Below are 12643 nucleotides of genomic sequence, written 5' to 3'. Positions count from 1 at the left end.
AAAAAACACATCCTTGGTAACCTTTTCCTTACTTTCTTTAAGAAACAATCCTTCATCACTTGAATTAATTCTGCTCTAGAATGTTCAAGCCGGAAATTTTTGTTTTTGGTTTGCTTGCTACCGACAAGAAATGGGTTTTAGACAAAACACAAGGAAATGGCAACATTCCTTACTGAACCATATGAGATGGTGTAATTATTATTATTATTTTTTTTCAGAACATTTTTGCTGATGTATTTTGTGGATTAGACTATGAAATCCAAGATAATCATACACTAATACTTACCTTTGTCTTCAAAAAGCATCTTATTCTAATTATGACGAATACAAAAAAGTAATACCATGTAATAAAAAAATTAATAAAATACATATAGTCACTAATTGGACACTGATACTAGGAAAAAAAAAAAAAAAAGAAAAAGTTTATTGGATCAGTATTGTAGTGAGTATGTTTCTGCCATGTTATATAATATTGCAATATAACAATATATAGAACAATACTTTTAACATTAACTGATGCAGTGCACATATATGTTTTTCTTGTATGAGTTGACCACTACAGAGTCCTGAGCTTATCCATATTGTAAGTCTTTAGGAAGTGTTGGAGACAACTTCATGGAGTGGTTTGACTCTCCCATTGTCATCGCAAGATCTCAGGCAAACATTAATTAACAAGACTTGATGGAAATAAGTGTTGGGATATTGCATGACATTGTCAAACATTGCCACAACAAATGCACAATATAATCGAAGCTTAAGACAGTCCAATGAAATACTAAAGTTAGAAACTTTATTTTATTTTTAATTTTTTACTTGGACAGGCAGTTCTCCAGCACATCCCAAAGGCTTTCTATGGGGTTGAGGTCAGTACTCTGTGGTGGCCAATCTCTCACAGATTGAGCCTGGTGAATCTTGGCACTGTCATCCTGGGAAATGGACATGGGTATGTTTTCCAAACTACACACTGCAAGAAACCTAGTAATTACTGGAAAAATGATTCATTTTTTAAATCTTACAAAGGCTATTTGTTGTTTGAATCCATATAGAGAAATATTTTATTTATTTTTATTTTTATTTTTATTTTATTTTATTTTATTTATTTTATTTGGCCAGGCAGTTTATATCTATAGAGCTATATTCTTGATGTTCCTCACACTGTAATGTTTTCAATATATCTTGCTTGCTCATCTGGTTCAATAGAACCTGAATTATTACTATTGCTCATCATTTTCTAAGGTGCCTTAACCTGTTAACTGTCACCCGTCCACTCTGTGGGACGCCTACCTTTACTTCACTATATTACAATTAAATCTAATCTAAACTTGACAAACTATATATCGTTGGAAAGGTCTAAGACTCCCAAATATATATTTTACCAATGTTGCTTGCTAAAAATTATGCAGGAAAACTAATCGATTAATTTATGACAAGAGTGCAACCTCAAAATTCTAAATTATAACTGGAGTTTTGACCTTTGTTAAAAAAAGACTTCTTTGTTGCCTTTTTCTCTATCACATTTTAGAAATCATCAGAAGTTATATATCGACTGAAAACTTAAAATCTCAAAATTCATCCTTTAAAACCCATTTTAAAATCAGACATTGCATTAGCATATAAATGGTACATCAATATCATGTTACAAAATATTTTCATTCATGAATTATATAAAAAAAAAAGTCAATGTTCAAAAATGTGAGTGACAGTTAAGGGGTTAATGAAGAACTGTGCTAACATTTTTGTGTGTTAGTCACCAACATGGCTGTGTGCTTAACCATTAGTAGTACAGTACTCCTCCAATGTTTGTTTCCTGTACTTCTCCACTCTTTCCTCTTTACTCTCATAGTTTACACAAAAACTTTTCCATTTGTGCTGGACATGAGTTGAGGGTAATGTTAAGCCTAACGAATGTGAAGCTGCCCAAACAAACATTAGGCATGATTCATTTTAATCATGGAAATTCTCATTTCCAGCCTCAGTGAAGATCATGGAAAAATTGAGAATGGTTTTCAAGCACACTGTCTTTTTCAAAGGCGCACGTTGATTACTCATGTTAAACAGTATATTCTAAAAGTTCCATCACACCCAGTTTGACTACATTCCCAGCCATGAATACTGTATGCATTATGAGGCATTAGTCATTGCGGCATTGTAGTCATGGTTACTAGGTTCAGAATTTTAAAACAGCAACTGTATGTACGGGACACCCAGTGAGATCTCAATCGAGTTCATTGTTCAGATAAATCGGTGAGTCAATGAAGCAACAAGGGAGGGTTAAACTGTGGCTGCTGCTGGCAGATGGAACGGAGGATTTGTGAGCAGTTAAACCATTCTGAGGGCCAAAGACTTAAACATTGGGTCTTTTTTATTCCAGATTGGTTGTTAAATAGATGGCAAAAAAGTAATTCTTGCTCATGTTGCTTGTTTGAGAAACCTATTCTAAGATACTAACAGCAAATGGGTAAATCATGATATAACTGCAGGTTATCATGTACCATTCAATTAAAATTGAATGGTGCAACAGAACTTGTGATCATAGCACACATTTTTATTTTCATAGTACTCGTGATGTTAGTGATCTGTAACAGATTTGCAGAAAAATACCAATGGTCGCAACTTTGGCTAGCCAGAGCAAATCTGGACACAACATATGACCACAACTTTTGCACTCATCACTAACGTGTAATCCTGACTCAGCATATGCACTTTTTTATCCCCTAAAGCTTTGGATGAGCAGATTTGTTTGGTGCCAGCTTTTTTTGTCTGTAGGCTGCAACACCACGGGAAGAATCTTAAAATGCTGAAGTTAAATTCAAAACAGATATACCCCTGAAAGTGGCCAGAGAGAGAAAAGGGAAAAGATTATGGTGAAAGGGGGACTTTAGAAATGTGTTTTGCACATGCTGTGCACAGCTGCCAACCATCTCTGAAAGTCCATTTCATCTGATTTAGAGTCTTCCCACAGAAATGAAAGAGAAAGCGAGTTCGGAAATCAGCATAATCAGATGATAAGCTGCGATCTACATGAACATTCTGTCCTGACTCTGCTTACAGTCCTATAAGGTCATCCTATTAGGACAGCTGGTGCCTTTTTGAACCTCCGTCTCGGCTGAAAATCATTTAGATGTTTTGGTTGAGCATACGTGCTGCTATATGCATAAAATGGTTTTGTGTCCATTTTAGGTGCATTAGAATCTAGTAGTTCCTTTAAGACTAAACTCCCTAACTGAGTTTGTGGTTTGTGTTGCTCTGGCTCAGCCTGTTTTTGGAACTAATCTGCAATCTGGGAATCATTTTTATTGATGGTCTGTGCCCTCCTGGCCTTGTGTAAAACTATAGAAAACTAAAGCTCATGTTAAAGAAAAGGGTATTTAGATATTTGTTTTGTGAATATACGAACATACAAAGCATCCAAAGAAAGAACAGATTATCTGCTTGTAAACAAAAACATTTATTCTAGTGCCATGCATAATTTTTTTTATCACTTTAATGTGTTTCATAAAAAAATAAAGAAATAACATTTTGAACAAAAAGCTGAAAAAAGACTGTCAGGGTTTGGGGCTAATCACCTGCCTTTTGGGGTTGTGAATGTGTGTTTGGATGGTTTGACAGCTCACTGCGTCTACCTGTTTGGTTTGAGTTTTCTTCGCCCTCCTTGTTTCTCCGTCGTTAACCTTAATTGTTCGCCACCTGTTCTCAATGCTCTTCTATTTTTTCCCTTTATAATTACCTGTGTTTCTCTGTTTGTTGTCAGACGGTTGTAACTCTTACCAATACCTCGAGCTGGTCTGTGTACTCGCCATGTCTTGTCTTTAGGCCCCAGTGTCTTTTGCTGTTTTGCTCTGCCTGTTGTTCTCATGAATGCAGTACTCCTAGAAGATTCCAGCTCTCATTTCTCTGGGTCTCGGCTGTCGAACGAGCTAAACTACGGAACGATACTCATCTGCCTTGTCTTATCTGCGTTCAATAAAGCTCAGTGTAACCCGCAAATGAATCCAGCCCGTTTCTCCTGACAAAGACTGAATTGGATTAAGAATGATAAACAAAAAATAGATGGAGTTGATCAACACCCCAAAGCTCAACTGTAATTATTACCTCTTCATCAGTCATTTTTATTCCATAGCGTTACAGGTTTGATGCTGTCATGTCAGATGATCTTGTTGCATGTGCTAGTATGTGGTGTTTCTTTTTTCTTCTTCACTTCACAGAAGATGTGTACTAGCATCCTCTACCATGTAATAATGAAAATACGGATTCTAGGAGTATAGCTCAAATATATTTCGAATTTTTGTAAGTATACTTAAATGTAATTTTAAGTGTATATATATATATATATATATATATATATATATATGAGGAGTACACAAAGCCCAATTCTGAGATGTACATTAAATGTAAACTAAAAGCATACTTTCCTATTTTAATTTTAAAAGAAGGATACTAATAGCACACCTGAATAAACTTTTTCGTAAGGGACTTGCTGAATGTGTAACTTTGTGACAAAGAAAAAAGGTTGATTTCAGAGCGGACTGAAAGTAGAAGTAGTTCTTAGCTGGATGAACTCAGTGAATCTATTGGGGCAAGCCAACACTTCTTTGGTAATTAAGCTAGGTGTTTACAGATGTTTGGCAATGATTGCAACTGTTTACTTATCTTCACTGGCTCTAGCTGACCATATTAAGTAAGAACCAAAAACTTAATTCCACTTGGCTCTTTGTCAGTGCAGCAGCAGAATGCTACCATTATTATTTTTCGATTTTCCCTATAGAGTAAATATATTTTATAATATTATTATATTGTCATTTGCTACAAAATAATGTACACTGTCAATGCAATTGTGCATGTATCTTTATTGCATCCTCAAAAATCATCATGCAATATATATTGTATCAAAGCATACTTATTGCTGATTAAAGATTTGGACATATTTTAACATTTAAAGGAGCAGAGAAGAACTAACAATCTTGGAAGTAAAAAAAAGGCATTTGACTATCTGCATTTGATGTGGGAAAAAACTTTACCAAAAGTATGTGCACAGACATGCTGGATCAAACTCAGAACGCATGCACTGACATATTGAGTCTCTGTATGTACTCATGCAAGAGATTTCTTATTCTCCTGTTCCTCACTCTGCTGTATATTTTTTTAATAAAAATGGTGAAACGGCCCATAAAATTACACCATACATCACTCAAAGTTTCTTTTAGTTTTACTATTAGCAGGCTGGTTTGGGACTCAGCATCCTCCATGACTAAGCAGAGGAAACTCTGATCAGGTACAGTTTTGGGAAATCCACAGAACTCCACAAAATCCATCCAGTTACCCATGGAAACCCTTGGACAACAAATCAAACTTTTCTATGAAAAGATAAATTGTGGTTTGAACCAACCATTAAAATTGATACAATACAAGCATGAAAGTCAAGTAATATTTCCAACATTTAGATCAGTCCAGTGCACCAAAACCAGACACACACACACAATCACACACAAAAAAAACATTTTGTTGTTTAAAAAAAGAAGAAGAAAAAATGCCTTTCTTTTCAATTGACTGAGTCTACATGCACAAAAGATGAAGCCTCTGAGACATGGGTTTACAATAAAGGTTTTAAAGCATTGGGTCTCATTCATGAAACATTCGTAAATATACGAGTAAATATCTGAGTGATTTGCGCGTAAAGAGAACTTCCCGAAAACTCTTCTCCTGATTCACAAAAACTTCGTAAACGTCAGATGTGATAGTGAAATGTGTGTGTGTGTTAATGAATTCCAATCAGTCGTAAATGGGACGCGCGTGCACGCTCACTCTCAATTACCATAAATCCCGCCTATTAAATCCGACTGACAACTATATATGAGCATCATATTATGACACCAAACGAAGGATTTCAACATGTCTTCTCAAAAGCGACTGAAAAAGAAACATTTCTCAGCTGCAGAAATTGAAGTTTTATTATCAGAAGTTCATTCAAAACGCCACATTTTATTTTCAAGCGTACTAGTGGCGTATCAGGTCCTAAAAAAGGAAGTTTGGCAGCATATTACAGATCCTCCCTTACGAAAAATTACAATGGTTTTATTATAGTAAAACTGTAGTAACCCATGGTTTTTTGGCGTATTGACTCCCATTTGTCTAACCACAGATTTACTACATATACCGTGGTTAAACTGGTTAATATAGCAAAACCATGGTTAATTTGTGGTTACCATGGTTTAACTATAGTAACCATGGTTTTTTGGTTTCATTTGTAGTAAAACCATGGTTAATTTCCGTAAGGGCTATTACTGGCTCTCATTATAAAAGTTAAAAGAAAAACCGTATGTAATTAATATATATAATATTTTTTTTCAAAATGCTGTGTAAATATGTACCCGATTATGAATTAAAATGCAGCCGTATTAATGAGCAAAACGTTCAGACGTTAAACGCACTATTTACGCGTGGCTGGGAGCAGGTGTAGATTTCTTTCGTACCAACTAACATTTGGAAAATACGAACGTTTTAATGAATCCGAAAATTTACGCCAAAACCACTTTACACGCGATTTACACAAAAATTCGTTCTGCTCGTGTTTCATGAATGAGACCCAATGTCTTTATTTATTTATTTTTTAAATCAGATTATTATTACTGACTGCCTTATAATCATAATTGTTTTATTAAAAGAGTGTGGTCATACCTAGTAAAATATATAAAATACATATATTCTTTCTTAATTATTTTATCAGCTTCAGTGGGTTTCAAACTTAATTGTTTATTTATCTATTTTGTAAATGCCTCTCTTTTTCTGGACTAAGGACAACATGTCGAAGCAGTCATGTAGGCCTATTCAAAAAATGCAAACAGGATTTTGGTTCTTTTTCTCAAACATTAATAGCTCAGTATAACAGCTGGTCCTGGTGAACAGAGGACAGATGAAAACATTAAAAGGCCCTATAAGGAAACAGACTGTATTTTTCTCAAGATACTTCTTTAAATTCTACACAGTGGGAACAAAGTTGATTCAAATGGGGAAACTTTTGTTCTTTCCCACAATCGTTAGGCTGCATCACTTCTCCATAATTTAAATGTGTGGTCTCTTTAACTTGACATTGATCTATTATAATTGCACACAGTTGAGCAGAATTTGTCAACACATCTCTTATTTGTGAAGTAATCGCTGCATTGAATCATGGGCATCAGTTGTTTGTTCGCTAGGATTCTTCCATATTTCAGAGCAAAGTGAGCTCTGCTAGTTAATTCAACAGTGAGATACAGCAACAGAAACAGGTGTTATCTGGTCTGAATTAAATGCATATTATAATATTACTTTTCAGTTTAAAATCGGACCTCTCAGGACACCTCACTTTGATCCACCCGTCTTAGGTCAGCTTGTTCTGTGACAATTAGAAAATGATTTTATTGTGTGAAATGCCCAATAACTTGTTTTTCCATAGTTACACATGTAACATTTAAACATTATCTGAATGTGTTTTCTGATTGTTTTGCGATTGAAGCAGATGTAACTGATTTACATGTCTGTGTTTTTTCATAAACTGTGTAAAAAGTGCAGAAAATATGATCTTATAATGCTTGATTCATCTCTTCAGAATTAGAAACAAATGTTTCCATCCAGACCCTTGTTTGTCACAGTCATCTAAGTCCAATCCAAAAAGCTATTTTTTTTTTTCAAATACTTCTACATTTATACTCCACACTTTTATATACTAAAGAGTCTTGCAAAAAAGTACATATATTGTGTTTGGGATTATTCCTTCAGTTTGGTAGCCAAGGATACAAGTTGAGTTAGAGGAGTGTAAGGAGAGATAAGAAAAAAATCTTGGTCTGGTTTCTTACATCACCTTCTCAATAAGGAACAGCCATACCAAATACAGCCTTGGGTCTGTTTCTCATTTATGACTCTCTCTCGCTCACTTTTTTGCACTCTTTGTGCTTTTTCCTTCTTCTCTGTGCAGAGGAAAGTAGGAGGGGTGGATAAAATTGGATGGCTTTTCTCCAGGATTCTCTGAGTTGTGTGTTCTGTCACAGGCTGGAGTGAGTGGCACTGCTCCTCTGGAGAGCACACAGTCAGCTCAACGGACGAGAGTCTCACAATTGAGCTCCAGCAAACGAGCTAATCATCATCATTTCTGCCTGTCCCATCCAGAACAGTTCACAGAAAGGATATACCAGGAAGATAATGACATAAGAGTTGTCTTTTTGCAGTAATTTGAAATTCCATAGAACGTCTGTGGAATACAGCACTCTGAATTCTGTATTTCAGAGGTAAGTTGCTTTGTTATATATGAATCATGCAAATATGTCTTTATAAAAGGAGCATTTAAGTTCATAAGTGAGACTGTACAAGATGGTGTAGGGTTTTAGTGTATTTGTATGCATGCATTCTAAAACTATGCCAACATCCATTTTTACTAAAATATGCTGTGTATGCACCCTTTTTGCCCTGTAAAGTTAAATTTGTCTGCATGACTTTTCCAATGCATACAATGTGTAGGTGGTTTTACTTCTTAATTATAGTTTTAATGTTAAGAATTCTATGGGTACACTAAATTCCAGAGTTTTGCGAGAAAGGGGATTTTTCTTGCACCACAGGAAGAGGCATTGCAGAAGAGGCAGAGCAGAGTGCTCTGATAAGTAAAGTACACGAGGAGGGGCTCTAAGGGTGTGTTAAGAGTGAAAAAATTTTGTAGGAAAGTTTTGGAGAGCACTGTTACAGTATCATGTGTTTGTGATATGATCACATTTACCTTAATGATTATGTTATGTAAAAGTGTAAAATACAAATTTTTCTAAAAGGATATATTGCACAATGACCATCTTTACTGTCTGTTTTGGTTGTTATGCTGATTTTGTTTTCTAACTCACAAGGATGCGGATAATATTGATTATAAACTTATTTAAACAGAGGCAGAGTGTTTCTTTTCAACTATTATAGAGATTATTCAAGTCGCACCTTCTGCACAGCACTGCAAAGACAGGGTGATGTGAAACACTTTTTTTCCACTGTCTTTGCCAGATAGACAGAGAACGCTGGGAGAGTTAGAGCTGAGGCATTAAACTTAAGTGAAGCAGAACCAGATGTGGAACCTTGAAAACACCAGAAAACCTAAATCTATTGCAGTACTTTCCCATTGACTTGCATATATATATCATGTATATCATGTACTCATGTAATTGTCACCACAAACATACGCAGAACTATAGGGTGCTGATATGCACCCTTTAGGGGAAGATAAGGTATGAAAGTTTGATTATACTGCCCCATGCAGTGACTATCTAAAGTAAAACATTTTGCACATTTTTCCTGAGAGTGTGGGCGTTAGATTTCCTCTGTTGGCCATGGGTTGAGAAAGACTGTCTGGAAGAAGAAGTTATTCCAACTCAATCCACTAGAGGGCAATGAGACACCAGTAATACTCTTTTGGCGGTTAAGTTTTTTTTGACTGAGCTTGGTTTTGGTACACATATATGTTTTCAATAACATTATTGTTGCTTGTGCTTAAAAAAAAAGTATTGAATAAGTTGTCTATTCTCTACAACTTTTCTGAATGAAGCAGCAAAACCATACTGAAAATAATGTAATTATTAATATAATCAAAAAGAGATTTCCATTATTTGAATGTGAGGGGAAATATTTTTATGTTTTGACCTGGTTTTAATTATTATTATTATATTTGTTTCTTGATTTCTATATGCAGTATGTGCATATCAGTAATTTTCTATTCACATGCCCAAGTTTAAAATTTTTGCTTGCAGTTTTTATTTCTCAGACACACCACTAGGTGGCATCTATATTGGATGATGGTTACAAATTCCTTTTGGTTTTCAACTCTCCAACAAACTGGCTCCATTCTCACAGCACTACTTCTTATCATGATGGCAGGTTGCTTTTAAAATAAAATAATTTAAACTATTTAAAGGCATATTTATTTGTATAATGAATAAGTCAGGAATGTTTGATTTGGAATAAGACATGATTTTTCCTCATGACAAATAAGGCTGTTCCTCACTGAGGACATGGCTTTGTTCACTTTACTTTGTTAAAATTTAAATATATATATATATATATATATATATATATATATATATATATATATATATATATATATATATATATATATATATATATATATATATATATAAACAATTTTAAATCAGATTTGCATTTGTGGTCACATGGCAACCAACTACCAAAACCTGTGACTCAGTGCGTCCAGCAACTCTGAGACTGATGTGATGGAAACATGTTATTTTCCTGTAGGCTTCCACTTTACAATAGAACCTTTCAGTGTGATTCTGAGCTCAAAAGGGAGGGGACATTCTGTGTTGAGGTAATTGTCTGTCTGCATGTTATGGCATTTTTGTTTGTGTCCAGTACTCTGATGCTTTTTTTCTAAGTGTGGTTTCTTAGTGGTTTTTACTGGCAAGTGAGGACAGTTGATGTGGGTAGAAAATCTTTTAAAATCCTGAAATCTGACAGCTGTGTGGATTTGGCTCATAGGGTGGAAACAGGTCACATAAATCTCACTGTGCTTCCAAAACTTTTCCTCTCCTCCTAAAAATACACGTAAGCAGACCAGAGGTATTTCAGAGGATGTTTATGTTATATTTTATGAGATAAGATGAGAACACAAACAACCCAGTAAGGGACTATATTTAGCATATTGATCATTTGACACCTATAATTTGAAAGCAAAACATTATCAGACTGTGCAAAGTTATCTCAGAACTGTGGATAAAAAAATCATGTGTGTTAGTGCCATTGAAATTGAGTAAGTTCTATCTGAAATAAAGGGGTGTTGTGTGAGAGTACCCATATACCTGTACTCTAGTATGCTGTACATTTTCCCAAGAACTTAAAAGCAGTTTTGTTGTCTTTTTTCAGCTGTCCAGCTTTTGTGGACAATGGGGAAGAGCCGGTTGTTACTGTATGCACTCTGGGGTGTCATGGTTTTTGGCCTGTTCCAAAAACTTGAAGCCCAGGATGGTAAGTTTAGTCCATCTTTTTTTTTTTTTTTTTTTTTTTGTCTCTTTACTCTTCTTTGAGATTTAAATGTCACACTATATTCATTTTACTGTGCTATTTTCCCTTGACTGGGAAGAGAGTTTAATTTAAGTAAAGTTAAGTTTAATTATATCTACTTGTGCAACAGCAAGTAAGAATAGGAGAAAGCAAAAGCAAGTAACAACAGGAGCATTTTCAGAAAACCCCCATCAGCGCTGGTCACTTGTGTTAAAACTTTGAAATCTCATATTCAAAACAGTGAAGAGAAATAAATGATTTCAATAACTACAAGCCATTCAGAGCAGTATGCTGTAGTTTGTTCAGAACTCCTAATGAACAATAGCAATTCAATTCAATGGATAACTGAGTTTTAAGTTTACACCACCAATTCTGAAAGGTTTTAAGAGCTACTGTCAGCATCGGGAACGACCACAGCCAGTTGCCCTATGGGTAATTCATGACAAAATTTAACTAGAAATAACCCAATTAACAATTCCCCTACTGTTAAAATGACTAGTTTTATCACAGTCACTTTTTTCTGCATGCTGCTGTTTTTAGTGCATTAGTGGAAATAGACGTGAAATAATGAATTTTAGATGTAACAGAATTTCAAAACTATCAACTGTCTTTCTGTCTCTCTGCCATTATCCATTCACTTATTTATCCATCCATTCCTTTACTAAATTCATAAAAAAATGATTAATGAAGGTTAGATTCACTTCCATATTGGAGCCTAAATTCTTTAGATGTCATTTCACTGATTTATGTCTTAGAGATCATCAGTAGCTGATGATGGCTAACCACCCAGCACAGCTTATGTCTTGAGAGCTTAATGTCTGATTCTTATGTGTTCGTGTGCTGACTGTCTCCACTGTGTAACCATTTAAGTAAAACAAAAAGTGTTTCTCCACAATTAAGACGGTGATGAATCCAAATGTTCTCATCTTTGAATTGTTTACTAAACAAAGGGTGTATTTCACTAAATTTAAACATTAAAGACCCCATAAACTGAAGGTGAAAGGTTTGTGCCTTTAGCCATCAGTAGTATAGTGTGCTCCAAAATGATGACAAATTCCACTTTTAGAAGATCATTGTATGCATTTTATATTTACTAAATCATGTCTTTTGGAAAATAAAGCTAAAATGATTGATGGCTCATCCTATATTACAGACATGTCTAGAACATTATTGTCCCTCCCTTAATATCACCATGCAGTCGATTATCATGGCTCATGTTTGTGACATAAAGCTTACTGACTATTTAAACAAACCTTTCAATATATCCTGGTCATAAATTTGGTTTTAGTACTGTTATCACAAGAAATAAAACTGTGATAGTGGAGCAATTTCATGGGGTCAACAATCAAATATGTGAAAAAAAATTTGACAGCTACATTTTTTTATGAAGGTCCAAAGATGAGACAGAAGAGTCATGACTGGTGCTGTTATCACTGAATACTGTAACATGAGTCTGCATGGTCTGACTGAACACAAGAAGATGAAAAGATTCAATTGCCTTGCCCAAACACATGAACAGTACAGAATCTTTGTAATGTACACACAGTTACTCTAAATACACTGTAAACTTAATTCTACAATATTTAGAGCATGAAAATGAGAAAGTTGCAGAGCATCTTCCTTT

At 34.8% G+C, this 12643-nt stretch overlaps 1 protein-coding gene across 1 annotated transcript in view; it reads left to right on the top strand.

Annotated features, from left to right (window-relative positions):
- Positions 1-8103: 8103 nt before the first annotated feature.
- The window catches only part of LOC113098501 (uncharacterized), a gene marked incomplete at its 3' end in the record, with an annotated part of 32392 nt that continues 27852 nt past the window's right edge, over positions 8104-12643 (top strand). The window contains 2 exon segments of the mRNA XM_026263624.1: positions 8104-8261; positions 10882-10983. Coding sequence (XP_026119409.1) covers positions 10902-10983 — 82 coding nt within the window.

This window comes from Carassius auratus, unplaced genomic scaffold (assembly GCF_003368295.1).
Source record: "Carassius auratus strain Wakin unplaced genomic scaffold, ASM336829v1 scaf_tig00216571, whole genome shotgun sequence".
NCBI lineage: Eukaryota > Metazoa > Chordata > Actinopteri > Cypriniformes > Cyprinidae > Carassius > Carassius auratus.
The sequence above is the reverse complement of the archived record's forward strand: the minus strand, read 5'-3'. Positions and strand labels throughout refer to the sequence as shown.